Source organism: Misgurnus anguillicaudatus, chromosome 20 (genome assembly GCF_027580225.2).
Source record: "Misgurnus anguillicaudatus chromosome 20, ASM2758022v2, whole genome shotgun sequence".
Lineage (NCBI taxonomy): Eukaryota > Metazoa > Chordata > Actinopteri > Cypriniformes > Cobitidae > Misgurnus > Misgurnus anguillicaudatus.
In genome coordinates this window covers 16115827-16141445 of record NC_073356.2, presented here as the reverse complement: position 1 = coordinate 16141445, position 25619 = coordinate 16115827, and the positions used below count along the sequence as shown (strand labels likewise).

At 38.0% G+C, this 25619-nt stretch overlaps 1 protein-coding gene and 1 long non-coding RNA gene across 2 annotated transcripts; both read right to left on the bottom strand.

Moving 5' to 3' along the window:
• Positions 1-1532: 1532 nt before the first annotated feature.
• Positions 1533-25517, bottom strand: LOC129455492 (uncharacterized). Its single transcript, XR_012359550.1, has 3 exons — positions 25305-25517; positions 4862-4918; positions 1533-2568 (listed from the first exon to the last, which is right to left on the bottom strand). It is a non-coding gene; the product is annotated as an uncharacterized lncRNA (long non-coding RNA).
• LOC129455487 (serine/threonine-protein kinase pim-2-like) lies at positions 12042-15455 on the bottom strand. Its single transcript, XM_073857956.1, has 9 exons — positions 15325-15455; positions 15013-15113; positions 14007-14727; positions 13640-13740; positions 13450-13500; positions 12935-13316; positions 12684-12860; positions 12390-12535; positions 12042-12255 (listed from the first exon to the last, which is right to left on the bottom strand). The coding sequence occupies exons 1-8, from the start codon at positions 15425-15427 to the stop codon at positions 12438-12440; spliced, it is 1734 nt and encodes a 577-aa protein (XP_073714057.1). The 5' UTR covers positions 15428-15455; the 3' UTR covers positions 12042-12255; positions 12390-12437.
• Positions 25518-25619: the final 102 nt, after the last annotated feature.

Genomic DNA, 25619 nt, shown 5'->3' with positions numbered 1-25619 from the left:
AAGCACTACTCACATTTATGTAAAACTTGTTTAGATCTAGTTAATAAAGCACAAAATCTGCTGTTCATATTTTGTGGTGCACCCTATTGTGTCAATCTGGCCACCTTTGGGTAAACCTCTTCTGTACACCGAATGACTCATGCTCTCGGGTAAAAGAGTGGCAGGCCATTGATCAAGAAAAGTAAAAGCAGTCGATTGTTCAGACACGACAAGCTTCACACTTTGCATATAAATCAAAGTTCCCAAAGACACCCGGCTTGTTAGTCCTATTATGACCAAATACAGCTGCCTTAAACCTCTCTCTGTGACTCTCTGTGACTTTAGGGAGGGAATGCACAACAGGAATATTTATCCAGAAACTACTAAATAGCTTTATTTAGCTTTTGTTGTGAAAAAAAGCTTGCTTATTCAACGAGCAAATAGAATTAGCAGGAAAACAAAGGAAAGGCTATTAAATGCGGCATCGCTCTTGGTGGTATATTGTTTTTTTTTAATTAATGGGATCAATAATATAGAGTCTGCTTCTTTCCACTGCAGAGAATAAACCCATTCTAATTAATATTAAGTTCTGCTTTAATTGCATTATGTGTGTTAAGAGACCCATTTAGTGAAATGTTAGTCGTCTGTTGCAAATGTCATTTAATGGTAGCCATTGTGTTCTGCTCGATGGCTAAACAAAGGGAAAGTGACTTGCCGGTGGGAAACTCAACACCATCATAATAGGGTGCTGTGTGTAGTTATCAGGGTGTTTGCTAAGGTGTGTGGCTTTTAACATATTGCTATGCAGTACAGTAAGGTGGTTGCCTCTTTATTTTTCTGGTTCAGTTGCTTAAAATGTCTATTTTTCAACCACAATTCATGAGACCAGTTGATAGCTAATAGCTCGCTTCAACATGCTACAAAATTTAAAGTGCACCTATTTCATTGTAAAAAAACAACGTTATTTTTGTGTATTTGGTATAATACAATGTGTTCACGTGGTTTATGGTTCAAAAAACACATTATTTTCCACATACCATACGTTTTATACAAAATTGCACAAAATTTGTACAAAACTCATCGACTGTGTCCCTGTCTGATTGGCCAGCTAATCTGTACAGTGTGATTGGCCTGAATACCTCTGCCGTCAGCCGGAAATGTGACGCTCTTTACCATGTTTGAAAGACTTGCTCACAATGCCATGCTAACATGCTAACAGGAGTTAATTTACAGGCTGTGAGTCTGAAGCGGGAGGAATTATGATAAAGTCGGTCTTGTCTACATCACCAATCCCAGGAAGTAAACTGTTGCCTACAATCTGTGTGTTTGTTGTAGTCCAAGAAAAGAGATTTACGTTGAAGACGATACTCGCGTCATTGTTTATTTTGGGGTGTGTACCTTTTGAATATCATTACCATGTACTAATACACACTACACACCAAAGGAAACCTAATATCGTGAATCGGACCAAGCCCCTTAGGGCAGAGGTCCCCAACCACCGGGTCGTGGACAAGTTGCCACCGGGTCGCAAGAACGTCCTGAATTTTTTTTATAATAGCTACTTAATAGCTTAATCCGGTATTTTGTACTTTAAGAGCCGACTTGAAATAACAAATCATTTCCACTTTTGTACAGAGCTGCACTTTCTCTTTTTCGTGGTCTCTCTTTATCTCTACCAGCGCAGCGGCAATCACATTGCTGTCAGAGTTTGAGCATACAGTACTTCTAAAACACAATCGATCAAAGTATTGCAGAGGTATGAATTAATGAATCATTTGCAAATGTATGTCGCAAAACATGTAAATACGTGGAGACGTTCAACTGTGTGACATTGCAAATGACTGAAAAGTAATTATTTTATTATTCTGTAAAAACAACTTCAGAATTATCCAGCGATCGTGGGCGTGGCACCATAATCAAAATAAACTCTTTTACTGCAGTAATAATATTTTAATGGCTACACTTTTAACGCAGGTTTAAAAGGAAACTGTGTCAATTATCATTAAAAGCATATGGTAAACGGGAGTCCCCGTGCCTCTGCGCCCAGCCGCAATTCTTCTGGCATCTCCCCTCCTTCACTGCATTTTTCTTCCTTTCTGTTACTTGAACTTGGGACTCGAACCCGACCAAGATTCGAGCTGCCTTCGAGAACAGCAAGCCAAGTTCGTTTACCGTTAATTATTAAGACTAAATGGGCAGGCAAACTGAAACAATGAAAGTAAAAAAACTATCCGCCAAAATATGTGTAACCTACAGGTACCCCATAAAAGGCACAAGGTGGTTTTAACTCAAAACATTTTTATTCAAACAAATAGAGACATAAGGATGTAACGCAAATCTCCAATGCAGATACCCACAAAGAAATCAAAAAGAAATAAACCAAATAAAACACAAATCGACCCCCCCGATGGCCACAGGTTACCTATTCGTGTGAAGACAAGGTGTTAGACAAATGTGCTCGCACTGCAATCCACTCACAGCAAACCACACTGCAGACCTAAAGAAAAACACATAAAAAGTGACCAAACCACCACACCATCATCCACCAGTGAAGGCAACCCTGCAGCCACCGATGGGTCAAAATTAAATCTACAAAAGGAAACAAAAACAATATTAGCAACAGTGGGTACTGCAAATGAAGTACATAAACACTTTAAATGAACTAGAAATCATTCAGTTTGTTATTTAATTGATGTGACCTTAGTTCTTATACAGTCAACTTAAAGCTCCACTGTGTAGGATCTACTCCCATCTAGCGGTAAAATTCTATATGACAACCAACTGAATATTACTTTCTAGCCCCCCCATTTGGAACGCGTTTTAACTAGTACGGTGGCCCTGTCATGCCAAGGTTAACATGGCTTCCAGTAGCTAAAGCAAAATTAATGAAAAAAATGAACAATTTGCAATGTACTTTGCCTGTGATCCGTCAAAGCACACAGATGTATGTTAAACATGTAAAAAGTCTGATTGTCATGATATGTCCGCTGAAAATCACATACAAAAAGCAACCATATACGTAGCTTAGACACTCCTTTTTCATCCACGCGAGGAAAAATATCCCAGGGGCTGTTACACTTGGTATTTAGATGTGCTTTCATCGATCGGATCACAAGTGGACGAGAGAGACACATCACGTTTACACTTGGTGTTTAAATCCGTCTCTTTTTGTCCATTTTCGACCGCTTCTCTCCAGATTACTGAGGAGATGGTCTGTGGACTAGTCCCTCTCCTGTCATTTAATCATGAGCGGGAGTAATGACGGGTTTAAATGGACGCAAACTAATATTATGTCAGAGTCCAATGCTTATGTTTTAAGTAAACGTTACATCCCTGATAGCACACATACATCTCGAAGACGTCTATTTGATGTCTGCGTTTACATCTGCAAGACGTATTATTTAGATTGTTTGCTCATCTGCAATACGTCTTTGAGACGTTTCCTAAAAGATGTCATATAGACATATTGAAGACGTCTGCAAGACGTTTTTGATTTAGAATGTATGTAAAGCAGCTCTTTCTAAGACCTTTATAAGATGTTTTTACACACCAGATGTATTCCAGATCTCCAGATCTTTACCAGACATCTTGCAGACGTACCTGTGCTATCTGGGATGTCCGTGTATATGTAAGAGCTTTCTCTGATATTGGTGAAATAAGATCGCTCAACTTTCACACGCTTGTAAAATGAAACGAAAGACGCGCAGATCAGCGGCGTTTTATCAATGAAAGGCTAAAAATAGGGCTGTCACCGTGTGTTTGTGCTAGAGGTCGGAAAAGATGAAAAACATTTATCTCAGTACCTCAGATTACATAAATGGGCGGAGAGATGGCGTGTGGCTGTTCGAACACATTAAACCACATGCGTGTTTACACTAACTGCATAACCATGCTATAATTAGCCAAGGAACTATAAAACTTCAAGTTTACAACATAGACTGTATAGATGTAAACGAATATGCTGAATTACCTGTGGATAAGATAGAAAGTAGCAACTTCAGTGTCCATTGAGCCCCATCTTGGAAAACTAACTCCAATATTGACTTTGGTCTTGATGTTTTTCCTGTCGCGTTGTCATTTAAAATCCCCGTTTTGCTTCCTTGGTGACTTGTTTTAATGTCCTCGAGAATATGTCTTCAACAGGCTTTCAAATCAAAGCATTAGATCGCAGGTTTATCACGCCGTGCAGCTGTTGTAAAATCCGAAGGATTCAGTCTACGCAGGTCGCAGGCTGCATACGTCATCAAGCCTGGTTTATTTAAATTAACTGAGCATTACATTTGCAAGTCATAAGCATATTACATCAATTTACAATTAACTAAGAATAATTGTCAGCTTTATAATTGTTAATATTCTGAAATAAGTCTTGATGACGTATACCGCCTACACATGCAACCTCCGGAGGCTTCAGCTAGCGGCCAGTGTGAGTTTAGTCTGAAAGCGCGAAAGGCGGAGCTTGAATTTCAGGAATGTCCTTCGTCTGCTAATGTATTTCAAAGATGGAGGCACAACATGGATTCAGCCAGAGAGCGATTCGATGGTATGTATTTTAAATAGCAGATTGTACACTTACGAGAATACTTTGATTAGTGGGGTGGAAGTAATTACACATGAATGAGCACATACTTTTGAAAGAAAACATGGGTTTTTGCTAAGAATTAACTAAAAAAAGTACACAGTGGAGCTTTAAAGAAACAACACTTCAAAAGGAAAATTAAATCTCAAATAAACGGTAACCGTGCATCCCTGCAAGGGGAAACACAATCCATTACTAAATAAATAAAACAAAGAGAAGCCCATATTCACACTCAACCTACATATCAATAGTCATAAAACAATTAAAACTTTATAAACCCTTTAAAAATAATAAAATAAACAATACCTCTACCATCTGTTATCTTGTTTTAGTGATACTCAGGCAACCAGCGAGTCCTTAATACTAAAACAACAAACAAAATAATATAAATAAAATAAAAAAATGTTAGCTACCCTTTGTGGATTAGCGGAAGAACCGAAGGAGGAAGTGAAAGAACGAATCATACCACTTCCTTTTATAGCACTAAGGCTGATGGGATTTGTAGTTCCCAAAACCCACCCGTTACAATCTGCTTTATGTTTTTTTTAGGATCGAGCAATATATTTGGTTGAAATACAACTAGAAAATTTGGAATCTAAGGGTGCAAAAAAATTTTGATGTCCCGATACAACTTTTTTTTAATTTTTCAGCCGATCCAATACTACTGCAATTTGCACACACACACAAAATGTTAAATGTGTATAGTGCTTTGTGCTACATGTAGTATCATTTTAAATGTAAAAACCAATCATTTAAAATGATTTACAAGTTACAAGAACAGTATTAATTATTAATCATGGCACTGTTTAGGAGAACATATAATATGTACGTTTGATCAATTAAGTATGAAAAATATATTTTCGTAATTGCGTAAAACTGTCACAATAAAAAAGCTTTAGTGTGCAGATGGTTATTTTGGGAATTATGCGCTTGACCGGACCTTTTATGCACATCCCGGGTGCAGAATTGATGCGCCTAAATCATATACACGCTACGTTTATGGGCTTTCTGGGCGCAGAATTGATGCACTTGAATCATCCTCACAATGGGAATCCTCGCAGACGGAAAGAAAGTTCAGTTAAAACCCAAACCACAAAGAGAATATATTATGCGTAAATGACCAGGTTGCTGGTCATGTCAAAGATATCGCAGAAAAAGTTGAAAGTTTGTTTATTAATCATGTATAAGAAATGTGTGGTTCTGAAACAATAGTACGGTTAAAAACACACTAGTAGGCTAATCACATTAATAATGAATAACAAATAAAACAATAAAACTTCGCATTTATACTTAAATTAAACTACTTATACTATAATAAAACGTCAAAACAAAGAGCATCTATAAAGTGTGCATTCACGTTTACGTGCTTGTCGCGCAGTGCAATGGTGCTCCGGTTATGCACAACTGCGCACGTGCGTTGTTAACGTGTAAAAGGAGCATTTATCGTTTTAATTTTTAAATGAATACATATAAACATATATACATAACAAGAATGCTAGTTGGATGAAGTAACAGTGGATTGGCAACATTATTGTCGAAGTGTTAAGTTAAACGTCTGCACATTATCACACTAACGTTAATCATAACAATTATACGTAGTAAACGTTATACATATAAAGTTACTTATATCGTGTTGCACGTATAAACAAACAATGAACACTTACTAATTTAATTGGCACCCATTTCATTCTATAAACTATTTACAACACGCAGCCTCTCTCCCGCTCCGTTACCTGACAAGTGGCAACACAGGCAACCCAGGCGCGACCTCTGGAAGACTCAATTTCTGACAAAATGATAGGGGTGATTGGGAAAGTCCATGTATTGGGAATATAATTTCTAGTCACAGCAAGCAATTTTGCGTTTAAAATATAACCAATAGCTGTCTAGATTTCCCTTTGGGATTAATAAAGTTATCAAATCAAATCCAAACAGAACCCAGATGTATAGGCTAAAATTTAGACTGTCAGTGAAAATTTAAAAGACGTCTAAAATAAATCAATAAATGAAAGCAAACAGCTTGTAATCACTGTTGACTTTGCTTACATGATGTGTTGTGTTCGCGTATGCGACAGAGACACTCTCCACACCGGCTGCAGGATTTTAACTCAACTTTATTGCTCCCTTACACAGTAACAATCCGCCAGCTCAGGGGCGGGGCTACCACCGTAGCAATCTTATTAGACACCACCACATCTCCCCTTCTCCAAAACAATGAACGTACTGAATCAGATAAATTGCTATTCAAGGACAATAAAATATTATGACTTATGTCCTTACACTTAACAAGTGCAACATGAAATGTCTCTATGAAATAAATGTACATTATTGCTGTAATCATATAACAACACTTTTGTTTGTTTTGTTGACATTAACCATATATATCTTTTTTTTTTTTTTTTTTGTTTTTTTTTTTCAGGATGTGTATATTAACGGAGGTCAGGGTAGACTACCTGAACACTCCTGGCGCAGTGAGAGGATTATTCTGCCTCTATTGTCACTGGCCATGAACTAAAGGTTCATTCGTCTTGGTGGAACAGATAAACGTCCTGACCGTGTATATGTTCCTATTTGGGTAGATACAGAAGTCTGTGGACTCGGAGCTGGTTGGTGAACTGTGAGCGTCTCCCTGTCAGGAATGTTATCATCTTCTAATAATTCTGGCCAGTCCACAGTCTGTTCCTGTCCTTTATCAGGATTTTGAAGTCGCACCAAGGCTTGTCTGTTCCGTCGAATGTTTCCATGTGAAGTTGTCAAAACAAATGACCTTGGACCGTGCTGTCGTGCCACTTTACCTGTAATGTCTTGGTCCCTGATCCATACCGTTTCTCCTGGCTTTAGTGGTGACATGGATCTGGCTCTGTGTCTCTTATTGAATGTATGTTTAGTGCGTGCACGTAAACTGGATTCAAATTGTTTCAGTTTATCGGCATCTGGAAGTTTTGGTGTGAGAAGGGATGGTAGCACTGGCAGGCCTGTTCTCAATCGTCTGCCCATTGATAATTCAGCTGGACTGTAGCCATTTGCAAGTGGTGTTGAACGGTATGCGAGTAAGGCTTTAAAGGGATCTTTTGTTTTCCCCAGGAGCTTTTTGACAGTTTGTACTGCCCTTTCGGCTTCGCCGTTCCCCTGGGGGTATCGTGGGCTGCTCGTAACGTGCTTAAAATCATAGTCCTTCTCAAACTCCCGAAAGTCTGCACTGCTGTACTGTGGCCCATTGTCCGATATTAGTATCTCAGGTACCCCATTTTGGGAAAACACAGCTTTCAGATGTTCAATTACAGCTGCTGATGAGGTTGATGACAATCTAGCCACATCTACATCCCTGGAATAATAATCGACAGTTAAAAGGTACTTTTGTCCTTTTAGTTCAAACAAATCTGTAGCAGCTCTCTGCCATGGATAGGACGGGAAGGCTGTTGGTTGCAATGGTTCTACGGCTGTTCTGGAAGCCTTTCTGCATTCGTCACATTGCTGCACCATAGTTCGCAGCTGCGAACTCAGCCCGGGCCACCACACCGACTGTCTCGCCCTTTGGCGGCATTTTTCAACTCCTTGGTGTGCCTGGTGTATGTGTTGCAGGATTGACTTTTGCAGTGAGGCGGGAATAATTAATCTTGTACCTTTTAGGAGCAGTCCATCCAGAACCGAAATTGTACTTCTTTCCAACCAGTACGGTCTGAGATTGTCCCTATCATGTACTGTTTTTGGCCATCCATGTTCATGAAACTCCATTACTTGGTTGCATATTGGGTCTTTTTTCAACTCATGTCGAATTTCATCCAAGCGGCTCTTTGATGCTGGGAAACTTTTCTGTATTTGGGCCAGATAGATATTTGTGTCTTCCACGAGAGAAGAGTCAGCATCCGTCATAGCTGTTGTACAAGGTATCCTGGACAGCGTGTCTGGAGTAGCAAACAATTTTCCTGGAACGTGACTGATTATGTATGAATATCTCATAAGTCTCATTCTGAATCTTTGTAGCCGTGGCGGTAAGTCATTCAGATGTTTTGTGCTCAGCAAGCTCAGAAGTGGCTTATGGTCAGTTTCGAGAAGGAAGTGTTTTCCAATAAGGTAGCAGCTAAAACGTTCACATGCCCAAACAAGAGCTAACGTCTCTTTTTCTATCTGGGCGTATCTCTGTTCTGTTGGTGTTAATGCTCTTGACGCATATGCGATGGGCTTCCATGCATCCCCAAACTTTTGAGAGATCACCCCACCCAGACCAAAGGACGATGCATCCGCTGCTACTTTTGTGTCCCTCTTTGGATCAAAGAATGATAGGGTCGGCGTTGTGACAAGCTCCTTCTTCAATGTTGCAAATGACTCCTGTTGTGGTGAGTCCCAGGACCATAGATTTTTTTGTGAGAGAAGGTCACGCAGGGGTTTTGTTTTCTCCGCCAGGTCCGGAATAAACTTCCCAAGCTGGTTTATCATGCCTAAAAAGCTGCGTACCTCAGATACATTAGTAGGCTCCCGCATGTTTTTAACAGCAGCCAGCTTGTCCGGGTCAGCCTGTACCCCATCTGAAGAGAGTTTGTGGCCTAAGAACTTGACTTCTGTCTTGGCAAATTCACATTTCTTTTTGTTTAACGTTAGACCTGCACTCTGGAGCTTCTTTAAAGCTGCATCCAGTCTAACATCATGTTCCTCAGGAGAACTTCCATATATAAGGATGTCATCCATGTGACATGTAACTCCGTCCAGTCCCTCCAAGAGCTGACACATTCTCATCTGGAACAGCTCTGGAGCGCTGGAAATTCCAAATGGAAGCCTTTTAAAAGCAAATCGGCCAAATGGCGTGATGAAGGTGGTCAACAGTTGAGACTCTTCAGCCAAACGGATCTGCCAAAATCCAGAATTGGCGTCTAACTTTGTAAAGATTTTTGCTCTGCCCAGCTGGCCTATTGTGTGTTCCACTGAGGGCAAAATAAACTTCTCTCGCCTTACAGCATTGTTCAATTTCGTCAGGTCAACGCAAATTCTCACTGAGTCATCAGGCTTAAGAACTGGGACCATTCCAGAACACCAATCGCTTGGTCCTTCAATCTTCTTGATTATGTCAAGCTTTTCCATCCTGGATAACTCATCCTTCACTTTCTCCATTAACGGTATGGGTATCCGTCTCGCGACGTTCACAGAATAGGGTGTTGCATTGGGCTGTAATTTAATACAGTACTCCTCTTTCAGCTCGCCTAAGCCTGTGAAAAGATTTGGATATTTCTTTTGCCACTGACACTCTGTGATATTATCCAGTCTTGCAACAAGGTGGAGCTTTTCAATGGCATGTCTACCCAGGAGTGGTGTGAAGAGATTTCTGACCACGTATATGTCTTCCTCTGTGTTTTGATCATTTTTTTTGATGGAAGTAGAAAATACTCCTTTCACATCCAGTATATGCTTCCCAGGTCCCCTCAGTATTTTCTGTGTCTTCTTTAGATCTATATTTTTATTTGAAGTCAGCAACGTATGTACCGATTCAGGAATCGCTGTGACATCAGCTCCAGTGTCCATTTTCATTTTTACTGGTTGTTTCAGGATCTGGACGGTTGTATACCAGCCTTGAGTATTTGAATCCAGTGCCCCGAGAAATGCTTTCCCGTCATCTGAGTCGCTGCCCCCTTTAACCTCATGAAGCACAGTCTTGGAATAGCATTGACTCATATAGTGACCTGTCCTATTGCACTGGTGACATACAGCATCTTTAGCTGGGCATGTATCTTTTATATGGTATGGTGATTTACCACATCTTGTGCAGCATGATTTCTTTGATTTGTCTTTATGTTTTTTCTGAAAACTTGGCCAATTTCTTTCTTTTCCTGGCTTATTTGGCTTTGCATATGAACCATGCTTGTTTTTCTCTTTGTGTACCGCATTTAGTTTTAAGTCTTCTTCATCCTCCTGCCTTATTTCTGCCTGTTGTTTTCTTACCGTTTCGCTCTGCCTGGCCATATTTATGGCTTTCTCCAGAGTTAGGTTTGCGTGCAGTTGAAGGCGCTCTGACAGTTTGATGTCTTTCAGCCCAACAACAATTCTGTCTCTAATAAGTTCCTCTCTTAGAGTTCCAAAAGCACAGCGCTCTGACAGTGAATACAGTGCAGTGATAAAGTCATTAACTGGTTCATCAGCCTCTTGCTTTCTGGAGTTAAACTTTGCTCTCTCATAGATCACATTAATTTTTCCATTGAAGTATTCCTTTAATTTTTCCTGCACAGTTTCATACTTTTCCCTTTCTTCTGTTGTCATTGACAAGCTGCACAAAATGTCATCGCCTTTGTCTCCCATACAATAAATCAGTGTGTTGACTTGTTGTAGATCTGATGCTTGTGCAAGATTACTTGCAACTCGGTACCTTTCAAAGCGTCTGAGCCATCTTTCGAAGTCATTTGGTTTTGTAAAATCAAACGGTTCAGGGGGTCTAATCTGATATGAGGACACAGGTGCTGGCGATTCCTCCATTTTCTGTATGGATTGTGTCTGTTAATTTTCTTTAATCTTTTTTTTTTTCTTTCACAATTTGAGCGACTGTTTTAACATCAGTAATCATAACACTTCTGTGTGTTTCTCTGCCTGTCTGCACCGTGGTTGCTGGGCGACCGCACCCCTCCCCCGCTAACTTTCAGCATAAAGGGAGCGCGTGCTGACACACGTGCTGGCTGTTTCTTTCTTTCTTTTTTTTTTTTTTTTAAGAACAAAACTACGGCTTATTTTGCAGTTTACCTGTCCAGCGATGCTTGGCAACTTGTTCGGCAGTTTATTTTTCTCTAGAGACCGTTCGAGCCACTTCGGACACCATGTTGTGTTCGCGTATGCGACAGAGACACTCTCCACTCTCGCTGCAGGATTTTAACTCCTCTTTATTGCTCCCTTACACAGTAACAATCCGCCAGCTCAGGGGCGGGGCTACCACCGTAGCAATCTTATTAGACACCACCACATGATGTAATATCATATACAAGTTATTTTGGCATACACAAATTATAACCACATAACCAAAGTTTATTTTTGGTAAGTCTTAGCTGGACTATATTGAGTCTCTACGTAGTCCAGGGGTGGCCAAACGCAATCCTGGAGGTCTGGTGTAGGTGTGTTTGATTAGGGTTTTAGCTAAACTATGCAGGACACCGGCCCTCCAGGACCGAGTTTGGGAACCTCTGACCTAGACGGTGAAATGACAGCTGTATAAAGACATCACAATAATCACTGTACAAAAATGATTTACGTTTCTTTGATCTGGTAACCTGACAACAAGCTCTGTTCTTACCATCCTAATGATAGGTATTCATCACTATCTACACCTGACCTAAAATCTAATGCTGCCACCGTGATTTAAAATAGCATGACTTGTAAGCGAGCCATATGGTATTTTTTATGAAAGGGATACAAATTGTTTGAATGTATGATCTGTGGTGTAATTTGATCTGAAACTTCACATTCTGTATACACCTGAGACAAAGAGGCATAATAGGACACCAATACAAGATACACGTATCTGTAAATAAATGCTTTTATTTTGACACACATTTGATAGACAATACAAACATTAATAGGAATACAAAATAATGAAATAATAAATAAAATAACAAATAAAAAATAATAAATAATTAGCCACTGTATTTTACATTTATACATTTGGCAGAAACTATCATCCAAAGTGCTCAGTATGTTTTTCTAGCAGTCTGGATGATTCTTGACAAAATCTAAATAGGAGAAACAAGAACATGTTGGCATTTACATTTTTAAAGCTCAATCTTACTACTCTACATAAATCTAACTACACAAAGACATAAAGCACGTCTCTCTTACAAATGTAGTTTCCTAATCTGTCTGTTACCTCACACTGTGTATCTGATGGACTGAATCCATTTCACTGCCTTTCTTTCTAGTCGATCTTAAACCAGTCATGATCTAAGATCTCCTGGATCGACGGCCGTTTAGCTGGATTCATGTCTAAGCACCGTTTAATCAGATCACAGAGTTCTGTACAAGTTTTAGGAGAGAGCTTGTTAGTCATGATACACAAACGACAATAACACATATGATAATACTGTCCATCCATCCATCAGCCCATGTTAAGTGACTGATGTCTTTCACAGATGTTCTGCCTCCGTTGGTGCTTTTCACTCACCCTTTGAAAAATGTTTCTTGTTAAGGCGAAGCTTGTGAGATTTTGTCGCTTTTTGCTTATAAGGGTAACGTCTATGCACCATGGCATACAGGAACACTCCTAATGCCCAGACGTTTGCTTGCATGGCGTAGTACCTGGCTTTGGCATGGACCTCAGGTGAGGTGCATTGCAGAGCTCCTGCAGGCAAAAGTCATTTAATAAAAGGGTCACATGATCAATATGTCACTAACAGCAGAAAAACTCCAGCTCACCTTTAAAGCCTTTTGAATCATAGCCATCGTCCGTAAGTAAACTTCCAAGTCCAAAGTCAATTAAAGTCAGCTTCATATTGACTTGGTCCAACAAGAAGTTTCCAAGATGGACGTCAGAATGAAAAACGCCATGATCTAGGCAGTGTTGCACTGCTTGTACAGCCTGGTACATTAGGGGTCGTGCTGCTGATTCAGTCAGTGGTGTATGGCGCGAGGTCAAAAACTCCCAGAGCGTCTGACTGGGTTGAGGATACTCCAACACGAGTGCGATCATGTTGGGATCCTCATACCAGTCATACATCTCAATGACAAAGGGGCTGTGACATTCTCGCATTTTAAGAGTTAGCCCCACTTCTGTAAGGAGCGGTTCGGTGTATCCAGGCTGGAGAAAAATGAACAAATGACAGTCAGTTAGCAGCAGCTCTTGCTTTAGTATTTGTAAATATGATAAACAAAGTCTTTCTGGTTTAATGTTTTATTGGTGCATATATTTATATTTAGTTAGGACAACTTACGATAAAAATATATTTGTCGTCTTTATTTCGCTCCATTAGTTTGATGGCGACCTACAAAGAGCAAAAAACACAGTTTATTTCTCCTCCTGAACATGCACCTGACACTGCACAAAACTTTAAGGTTTGAAGATCTACAATCTTTAAATGTTGTTTTGGTCAAGCGATTGTGTGTTTTTCTTGTGTGCATTACCTCTTTGCCATCAGACCTACGCGTCCCCTTGTACACCTTGCCAAAGCTGCCCTCGCCAAGGACGTTACACAAAGAAAACTCATATTTAGACAACAAAGATTCTGAAAAAAAAACACAAAAATAAGAACATTGAAGTGGTTGGGTTATGTTCACATAGCAAAGGGATTAAATATACAATGTGTAGACAGAGGTAAAAAGCAATGACAGATGAACAATTAAAAAAAAGGAAAACTACATCCTTGTTTTACTCGTCTACGATAAGATTTGCTTTCAGAGAAAATGGTAAATTGTGTTGTCTTACACCACTGACAGATAGCTTTTGTAGAAAATAGACATATTTATAGAGTAATGATGACATTATTCTCACCTCTAATAGTCGCTTTCTTTGGGCCAGACTCCGGCTCGGCATCGGCCGGATTGATATCTTTTTCGAAAGTAGCCGTATTAACGTCAACCTTTAGCCCAGGTTTTCCATCTTTCGGTCTTTGCTTTTTGGTGTCTTTTGGCCCAGGTTGTCCGGCATCTTTCGGGCCGGGTTTTCCGGCATCTTTCAGCCCAGGTTTTCCGACATCTTTCGGCCCGGGTTTTCCAGCTTCTTTCAGACTGGGCTTTTCGGCATTTTTTGCCCTGAAAGTTCTGGAATCTTGATTCCTTGCCCAGAAGTGGGCTGGAATAGCACTTGTTTGCAGCTCGGCACTGGCTGCAACCGTGCGGCTGTGAGTTATAAACTCACGAATGGCCGGATCCGCTTCATCCATGGCAACAGGATTAGCTAGATCGGCGTTGAGCTGTTGCATTCCATCAACAGGCTTCAAAGTTTTTTTCCGGAAGTCAAAAAAGCGGCTCTTAAAAGCCGTCTGCTTGTTTTTCTTCGGATCAACGTTTGTCTTTGACTGAGCTGCAAGATCAACAACTTCCCTAGCATAAGGGATAGTTGGATCCGCTTTAAGCTGTGGGTTCGGCATCGCTTCCACTTTGCCCTTCCGGAAATAGTCAAAGAACCCCTTTCGTTTGTCCGGTATGATTGATTCCGGCCTGGCCAGACCAGCATCAACCTTTAGATTAGGATTAGCTGAATCGGCATTGACCTGTGGAGAAGACCAGAGAAAACTTTAAGTAAAAGTACAAGCAAGTATAGGATCAATATTGCATTTGTGTACATAAGAGAGAAAGGGGGATAGAGAACAAATGATAGATAGGTTGGAATAAACTACACATTTCATAATCCATTAAAATAGATTAAAGATCCAGTGTAACAAAATAAAAGACATGTTGTTCATTAGAAATGTACTCTAGTAAGCATCCTTTAATTTACTCCTAAAAATATCTATTTTCTAAAATGTGACTTAAGTAAATGTAATGATGTAACTCACCTTTGAAGGAATCAATGTTTCCACTTTATTATTTTGAAGGAACGGGCACTTTGCAGTGCCAAACGTCTTCTTCAAAAAATTGTGGAGTTTTTTGGGTTTGTCTAAACAGAAAAAAACAAAACATTATATGATAAACTACTAGAAAATTCATTATGACAAAAGAACCGTGGTCAGTGATAATGCTTAATAAACACATTTGAAAAACTGTGGAGGTCAGTGTGAAATCTACAAGAGCACAGATTTGGTTTACACATGATGCCATGGGACAAACATAAAAACTTGGCAGGAAAATTTTTTTAATTTCCATCTTACCTTTTGCGCATTGCGCCTCATCACTCACATCCTCACACATCATACATTCTCCTGTAAATGTAAATAAATATAAATATAGACATGTAAATGTTCTTAAATACATACATGAATGTGTGTGTATTTATATATACATACTAATTACACACAGCACAAACTTATATGTTATGCTACTTTTATTTTGTATGAGATTAATCTAGATTAATCTATGCCAAGCTCTAGTTTTAACAGATATTTTGCTAAATTCAATATAATTACGTGTATATATATATATGTGTGTGTGTGTGTGTGTGTGTGTGTGTGTGTGTGTGTGTGTGTGTGTGTGTGTGTGTGTGTGTGTGTATGTTTGTGTTTAAATATACATAATATTTACACACATAACAAACTCATATATTATGCAAATAATTACTTTTATTTTGTATGAGATTAATCTAGATTAACCCTTTAACTGCCACACCAAGAAAAAGGCATTTGAAATTTTTTTGTTTGCATTTCTTATCTCCTTATGTCACCACTTAACACAATCAATGTATTTTTTTCAACACATCCCATCATTTTTTAAAAATCGGCCTCGACCAAACGGTTGATATGTGACTTAAAGGAATTCAAACACATACTATGGAAATTAGAAAATATGAACTATAATACAAATTTTTTACAAACATAATCAAAATAAAATGGTTTTGTATATTAAATCTTCTTTACTTATTGAAGTATAACATATTAAAATATTTCAGGTTTTCATTTTAACACAGGAAATGAAATGTTTTCATGTTTTTTTGCAATAAAAATGACCAAAAGTAACAAAAATAAGGACTTTCTGCATTTAAAACCTTAAATAAAAGAAGGCCAAAGATAGTAATACAATGGCGTTTTAGTCTTTTATGATTTAAGAAACAAACCAGTTTGGTAGTGCAACATATTTTTTTGTCTTTTTTTTAGATAAATTAAAGGGGTCATGGCATGAAAATCTGAGATTTCCCATGTTTAAGTGCTATGATTGGGTCCCCAGTAGGCTTGCCGCGATGGTCGGTGAAACGGTGATAACCGGTGCTTCAGCCTCTCACCGGTTAGATCACTTGCCCACCGCGACACCGTCTTTCACCGTCGTTTTGATATTTTCGTGTAATTAAATCATTTAGTTTCGTTAGAGAGAGCAAACGCTTACAACTGAGTGTGTATGCTGACAGCGGAGCTGAACGCGCGTCACGTCACAGAGCCGCAGGTGTCAGATTTCATTTATTCCTGTCAGAGTGTGCGAGGCAAGCTGACTGACTAGATGATGACAGAAGCCGCGTGCTTACTCGTTGTTGTTATAATATACATATATGATGTTTAATATAAGCAAGATCGTTTTGTTCTTGTGTTTTTCATCAAGAAAAATAATAAACCCATCATTCAAGCAGCGCTATATGGCGAAGTAGCCGGTTGCTCTGCTTGGGACTGGCGGGTTCTGTGAGAATTACCTGCACACATTGACTCAAGCACTTAATTAAACCAGCTGTTGCGCTCGCATTGCACGCAAATTCATACGCGATTTAACGCAGCGTACGCAAGCACTGCATTTAAACAGTTGCGTAATTCAAAAGTGAAAGTAAAATGTGCACGTCTGCATGCGCATTTATAAGCCCCTCCCACACGGTGAAACCGGGATTACCGGGTTTGTGACGCGCCGATTAAACGGTGGGAAAATTCTGTCACCGCGGCAACCCTAGTCCCCAGTGCTTCTATCAACCTAGAAAATGTGAGAAAGATCAACCCAGTAACTTAGTTTTGGTAAACCATTCTCTGTAAGCATGTGAAAAAATAGGTAATTAAAATTTAGCTCCCCTTGTGCTCTTATTATAATAATACCACCCCTTAATTTGCACTTTCCAACCACAGCACTGCCATATCCAGTGTTTTAATCCAGAGAGGGAGAGACAGAGAAAATTATTCACAGCACAACTAAGTTTCAATTTCAACAAACCACCATCATTGTGATCGGTGTTTGCATTTCATCCGCTCATTTGCATTTTAAAGGACACACCCAAAACGGCAGATTTTTGCTCACACCTACAAAGTGGCAATTTTAACATGCTATAATAAATTATTTATAAGATACTTTGAGCTAAAACATCACATATGTGCTCTGGGGACACCAAAGATTTATTTGACATCTTAAAAAAAGTCTTGTGACATGGCCCCTTTAACATTTCTTTGTAAACCAGCAATGCTGTGTAGAGTAGGCCAACGTTACAAACAATCCTTCAAACAATTTAAAACATCATTTAAGAAGTAATTATTGATTAATTAATCCATACATTTCCATACATTAATTATATGAATTCATTGTAGTTATTTCAAAAAAATATCCAGAAGTGGCAAAAATACATACTTAAGAAATGATCTCAATATATGCAATAAGAAATAACAATAGCTGTGTCATATTCATAGCTGTGAATGATCAGAAATGTATATTTCATAGCAAATAGTACACTCTGACTGCAGAAATGGATGATCTGAAAACATTACCTTAGCTTTTTTACTTTTACCATTAAGTGACAAATCAACTGTTTAGTTGAGCATGTTTTTTTAAAAATTATTCAAAACATACGAAAGTTTTTTCATGGCACCAAGTAACATAATTTTGTAAAGTTAGGGCTTTTACAGTGTAATATGTCAAAAAAATATGGTTTCCTTGCAAAATTACAACAAGAACAGTTCATATAACAGAAGTGATTTTTTTCTTTCTAAAATCCACATAACAAAATGTGTGGTGACAAGTGCTGTTGATTGACACATTGATATCTAGTAGATTTTTTTTGGCAAAACATATCTTACACAAATAGTACAGATGGCTCAATCAGCTTGAGTTAAGTTAGGTACTCCTCTCAATAAAATATAGGGACTCAAAATGTGCTCAACCGTTGAGCTGGCAGTTAAAGGGTTAATCTATGCCCAGCCCTAGTTAAAACAAGACCTCATATTTCTATCTTAAATCCTTATTTTATTCATATTAGTTTATTTCTTAAACGGATGTAGGGCTAAAGCCAAAATGGGCAAAAAGCTGCCTGTATTGCCAAGAGAGAAAACATGTTGCACGAGCACCCCCTGGTGTCTATCTGTACAAGTGCATTTACATATATATGTAAACTGTATGTATGTTGTTGAACTTTTAGCATCTTACCTGCTTTGCATTTCGCCTTAGCACATGCAAGCGAAACATCCACCTCCTTCTCCTCCTTCTCCTCACTTCCTCCACACGGATTTAAGCCACCGGCAGCGCGCCTGATATTCGACGAAAGTCCTTTGTCAGGGACGTAGTCGAAAATCGGCACAGCATTCGGAAGGCAAAAATCCTTGTTTTCGACATCTGCTCGTCTTTTGTCCTTAACGGACGATGTTGAAGGACGAAACATGATGTCTAAGAACTGAAAGACTTAGCTGTGCTTAGATTCGGTTTACAGAGGGTTGAAATCTAAGTAAACTGTCTGTCCGTACACAGTGCGTCAATCAGCGTAAAGTTGCGAACTTTTGGAAAGTCTGCAAAATTCACTTGTTAATCTGTACAGTAGCGTTTGGAGTCAACCAAAGGCAAGCGTTCAGATTAGTCAAATGATACCGGTCTCATCTGGCTGAGCCTTTTTATAGGCACCGCACCGATTGTGATGTCATAATGCTTCCATGACAACGACGTGTTCTATAACAAGGACGCGTTCTGTCTGTGTGTGTGTGTGTGTGTGTGTGTGTGTGTGTGTGTGTGTGTGTGTGTGTGTGTGTGTGTGTGTGTGTGTGTGTGTGTGTGTGTGTGTGTGTGTGTGTGTGTGTGTGTGTGTGTGTGTGTGTGTGTTTTATTTACTTTTTAATGTAGATTCTTTCAATCCCTGCCACTACTTATTATAATAAAAATGACTTTGTTTTGAGTGATGAGTGTTTTTCAAAAGCTCTTGCTAAAATGAAAGGTTGGAATGTTAAGAAGCTGCATAAAATCTTTTGATATTATATGATTTATTGTGATATTGCACTTAATTATTTTACTTTCTTTTTTCTCACTATTAAAGTTCATTAAGTTTATGATTCCAGATTTGTATTTATTTATTCTCTTTTTATATAATATGTTGGCCTCTTATGAATATGTATGTCTCTTCATGTAAAATAAATACCTTTCCATTGTTGTATTTAAAATTTTATACTCAATAAAATAAATCCTCAGACTCTGAATGTGATCTGTTCATTTGTGAATCTATCTATCTATCTATCTATCTATCTATCTATCTATCTATCTATCTATCTATCTATCTATCTATCTATCTATCTATCTATCTATCTTTCTATCTATCTATCTATCTATCTATCTATCTATCTATCTATCTATCTATCTATCTATCTATCTATCTATCTATCTATCTATCTATCTATCTATCTATCTATCTATCATATATATATTTTAGTTGAATAAATCCTGTAAACTACTTAATAACTCAATAAATGTAAGCTTTCTGATTTCAGAGTTTATCTTGTATATATATATAGTTGAATAAATCCTGTAAACTGCTTTATAATTTAATAAATGTGAGTTCATTGTTGTCCACTAGATGGCGCAGTGTGACTGAATATTAATTAAGGAGCCTCAGAGTAAAGATTGACAGGTTAGGAAAAAAACTTTCCCGTTGCGTAACTTTGTCATAAAAAGTGGTGTGGACAACGAACACTTAAATAGTAAAACACGTTTATTAAAAATTAAATGAAACACGTTAAATAATATACATATATTTATAACAACTCGGCCTGTTCGTCACAGTGGGCGTGGTCATGTCTGGGGTTAAAAAATAGGGCTGTTTTTTACACAAATGTTTACTATTTTAACTACACACATGTTGTTTAATTAATTTAAATGAAAACGAAATGTATTAGTATAATATATAATATTGACGTGTCAATAATACGGTTCAGGGATTCCTGCCCAATCAGATTTTACGCCTGGTCAGCGGGCTCCTAATTAAAGGGATAGTTCACCCAAAAAAGATTGTATTAAACCCGTATGAATTTCTTTTTTTCTGATGAACACAAAACAATATATTTTGATAAAAGATGGTGAGCACACAGCTGCTAACCATTGACCTCCATAGTAGAAAAAACAAATACAATGGATGGGTACTATGTGGTTACCATCATTTATTAAAATATCTTCTTCATCATTCATCACCAGTGTTGCCAGATTAGGCGGTTTTGAATTTGATTGTGCGGGTAAAAAATGGCTTGGGCGGGTGTGCAAAAATTGGGCTGGTTTGGGATCAGTTGGGCGGGTTTGAAACGTGCATTTTATAGGCTAATTATTTAGCAAAAAACCCAAGTGTGCATGTATTTCATCTGACCTTACTAAACACACGCCCACTGCATGTGTTTGTGTCGACGCCACGCCTATGACGAGTCCGCGTTTAGCCAATCACAAGTGATAGCAGCCAGCCAGCTCTGTCAGTCTCAGCGGGAAATCAAGATGTCGATGATGTGGGAAAATATATAAAAAGTTAGGAGTGGGAGAGTGACCCGGGCCTGAAGCAATGGACAATGCCTTTTAAAATCGGTAAATAGCACTGCAAATTCTGCAACACGGACTCCGGATTGCAACTTATACGTTGCTTGTCTCACACATCAGCCGTGTCTCAATGCGAATTCTGCAGCCTCCGGAGGTCGCATTAACTGTCTTGTTTCAGAATATTAACAATTATAAAGTCGACTTTTATTCTTAGTTAATAGTAAATTGTTGTAACATGCTTATAACTTGCCAATGTAATGGTCAGTTAACAAAAATAAACTAGGCTTGATGACGTATGCACCCTGCATATGCGACCTCCGCAGGCTGCAGCCGGAGTGAGAAACAGACATCAATTACATGTGGTTGAGCCGTGGATGAATTATCGGAGCATTTCAGGTGAACAAAACCAAAGTCAATTCTGGCACCATGAACTTCAGCCAGACTGTACATAGTTCTGAAAAGTTCAGATGTTAATAGTGTTCAGCATCCTTGCAAGTTCAGCCAACAGCCTATTATTGTTCGGCATTTACTAAGGTAAGCCTATTTACGATCTCTCTCTCACACACACCTATTTATCAGGAGTAAAAATACATTATTAATAATAATATAAAGAGATAAAAAACAGACATTGTTGAAATTGTTATTAAAAAAATTGGGTATTTGAATAATCATAAAACCACTTAAATATACGCTGTAAAATTGCATTGTGCGTGTGGGCGAGGGGGAATAATGTAGCTTTTGTGGACAAGTTTTGTCATTTTAGTCTGAGGTTCTGTTCTGGTGTCGCTAGCTATAGTATGGTGCATTAATTTTGGAAGTTAAAATAACGAAATGCTGATCAAACTAAACCAAAATGTTGATTTAAATATTTTCGGCGTTTTTTTGTGCGTTTGGGCGGGTTTTGGAACAGTTTTGGGCTGGCAACCATCAACTCTATCTGGCAACACTGTTCATCACAACACTTCCATCATATTTGTTTTCCTTGATATTGTTTGAGTAAGGTCATGTCAAAGATTGAAATCAATGAGTGAAATGAAACTTTGATGCTCCAAATCTCATCATTAGCATTCATTTTCATGTATCTATAAACCCAAGGCAATATTAATCCTTTTGACAAACTGGTGTTAGCATTTAGGTCTTATGAGCACTATAGGTTGGCTGTAAGGATGTGAGATGTTGAACAGGTGGTAGGAAAATTAAGCAGGAATCACAGAGAAACCAGCGGGGCAGCGTAAACCAGGAAGAATAACAAATTACTCAAAATTACCCTGATGTGTGGTGGTGCAGAGGTTAAAGATTTGGTGTTCAATCCTTCGGCTGCGGCAAACCACCAACCAGTTAAGATGACTTTAAAGGGTTAATTTAATGCACTTTTGTAATCATTTTATTTATTTTCCCTTAAGTACATTTAAACTGCAAGTTATAGTCATTTATTTTTGTATCCCAAAGCAGTTGTAATTCAGTTTCCTCCCTTTTCAGCCTCTCTCTGACCTTATAAACAGGCCACACTTTTTAGGATTTTTATAGGTTACTGTACCCTATGCATAGATGCTATACACTGCATGATAGGAATAGTTTTTAGGAATAATGATATTTATCTATAACTGTATTAGCTCACCATGACCGAGCATTTCTGAGCACCCAATAGGTGTTAATGTTTCTGGATGTCTACGTCCAAGCAAGAAGACATTTTTGCAACTCAGTCTCTTTAGACTAGAGAGAAAGTTTTAAATTGCAATATATTTTCATTTACAATCAATTGTTAAGCAGATCCAAATAAATTAGCATTTGGTAACACTTTACAATAAGGGTGCACTAATAATCATGAATTCATGCTTAACTAATGCACAGATAATACTGAATTAATGTATAACTAATGATTATCTAAGCTATTCATTAATGATTGCCTCATTAGCAACTAATGAAGAGTCTGTCTGATTAATATATTAGTTCATATATGATTAATTCCATCATCACTTCTTTTATGAACTAGTGTTAATTAATTTGTTAATTACCACAATGAGCCAAAGCCTTATCATACAGGTAAACTAGTATGCATGAATACATGATTAATTACAGCATTAGTAGTGTGTTAATTAATACAATTACTAAATAATGAGTTAATAATGATGTGCCTCAACAAGTAAAGTCACAACATAATGATATATTTGCAAACTATTAGCTAATGATTTATTAATAATTAATGACCATCACTAGAGTTTATAAAAGCTATTTATTAAACACTGTTTCCAAAAACATATTTCCATAACAAACGACATTTAAACACAACATTAAAACATTAAACAATTATATAAAATGAAATAATACAAAAAGAAGACTGATCAAAATTAGACAACACGTTCAGATACCTCACAGATATCTGTGTTAATCTGGTACCCGTGCTAATACATAACACAAATGTACATTTTTAAGTCCAACCGTTTCAGTCTGTCAGTCATAAAAAAAAAAAAACTCTGATAGAGAAAAAAAAACATGCACAGACAAATCCAAATTAAACCCTGCGGCTCATGACGACACATCGATGTCCTAAGACACTAAACGATCGGTTTGTGTGAAAAACCGAACAGTATTTATATAATTTTTTACCTCTAATACAACACTAACCCCAGAGCAACATGTGCGTTCACATCCCCGTTTTGTTTATTTTTCACATCACCGTCTTATTCATCTAATGTTTAATGGCGGGTTGCGAAACAACTTTATAGGTGCATACTGTCACCTACTGTATCGGGAGCCCCGTATAGTTTATAAGCGCCCTCATGCCGTGCACCCAGTACAGTAGGGGGCGGCATGCACGTATGAAGCTGCTTCGCAACCCGCCATGAATAAGACGATGAAGTGAATGCATGTGTTGCTCTGGATAGTGTAAAAAATGGAGGTAAAACATTATATAAACACTGTTTTGTTTTTCACACAAACCGTATACTCTCAATAATTATTATGTATATATATATATTTGCTGACTGAGGCAATGGTTTTTTTTTCCGTTTTTTTTGTGTGTATCCTTGGTGTCTACTGTTGGTTGTTTATATATTTTTGTGTGTTTTTTAATTCAACTTTAAAAATCTAAATAAAATATAAAAAAGTTATCGTGTCACCATGATAAAAATGAACTCTTTTCGCTGCAGTAATATTTTAACGGCTACACTTTTAACGTAGGTTTAAAAGGAAACTGTGTCAATCATCATTAAAAGCATATGGTAAACGGGAGTCCCCGTGCCTCCGCGCCCAGCCCCAATTCTTCTGGCATCTCTCCTCCTTCACTGCATTTTTCTTCCTTTCTGTTACTTGAACTTGGGGCTCGAACCTGACCAAGATTCGAGCTGCCTTCGAGAACAGCAAGCCAAGTTCGTTTACCGTTAATTATTAAGACTAAATGGGCAGGCAAACTGAAACAATGAAAGTAAAAAAACTATCCGCCAAAATATGTGTAACCTACAGGTACCCCATAAAAGGCACAAGGTGGTTTTAACTCAAAACATTTTTATTCAAACAAATAGAGAAATAAGGATGTAACGCAAATCTCCAATGCAGATACCCACAAAGAAATCAAAAAGAAATAAACCAAATAAAACACAAAGCGACCCCCGGATGGCCACAGGTTACCTATTCGTGTGAAGACAAGGTGTTAGACAAATGTGCTCGCACTGCAATCCACTCACAGCAAACCACACTGCAGACCTAAAGAAAAACACATAAAAAGTGACCAAACCACCACACCATCATCATCCACCAGTGAAGGCAACCCCACAGCCACCGATGGGTCAAAATTAAATCTACAAAAGGAAACAAAAACAATATTAGCAACAGTGGGTACTGCAAATGAAGTACATAAACACTTTAAATGAACTAGAAATCATTCAGTTTGTTCTTTAATTGATGTGACCTTAGTTCTTATACAGTCAACTTAAAGAAACAACACTTCAAAAGGAAAATTAAATCTCAAATAAACGGTAACCGTGCATCCCTGCAAGGGGAAACACAATCCATTACTAAATAAATAAAACAAAGAGAAGCCCATATTCACACTCAACCTACATATCAATAGTCATAAAACATTTAAAACTTTATAAACCCTTTAAAAATAATAAAATAAACAATACCTCTACCATCCGTTATCTTGTTTTAGTGATACTCAAGCAACCAACGAATCCTTAATACTAAAACAACAAACAAAATAATATAAATAAAATACATATTAAATACACATGGTTTCATTTTATTCAACCAATAAAATCACTACACTCTAAAAAATATTTAACCCAGGGCTGGGTAACTATAGGACAGAACACATTTCTGGGTTAAAATTACCCAAATAATGGGTTGTTTTAACCCAACTGCTTAAAAAAACCCATTATTTGGGTCACTTTAACCCAGAAATGTGTTCTGTCCTATAGTTACCCAGTCCGGAGTTAAAAACAACCCAATATTTTTTAGAGTGTACCTGCCAAACGATGCCTCATATATTCGACACTTGTATCACTAATGTTTGATATACAACTGCAGACAAACGATCTTTACTCCTGCTGGTCTATTGCCATTACGCAATACATCACCACGCTGTGTTTTCTATTCAATAACCACAAAAAGCATTATTTAAAATGACTCGACTTAGAATTCCCCATGTAATATCAATGCCATACCTTAGATTTGTTGTAGCTACTGTACCCTTTGTGGATTAGCAGAAGAACCGAAGGAGGAAGTGAAAGAACGGATCATACCACACTGAAAAAAAAATGATTCATTCAATTTAATCAAA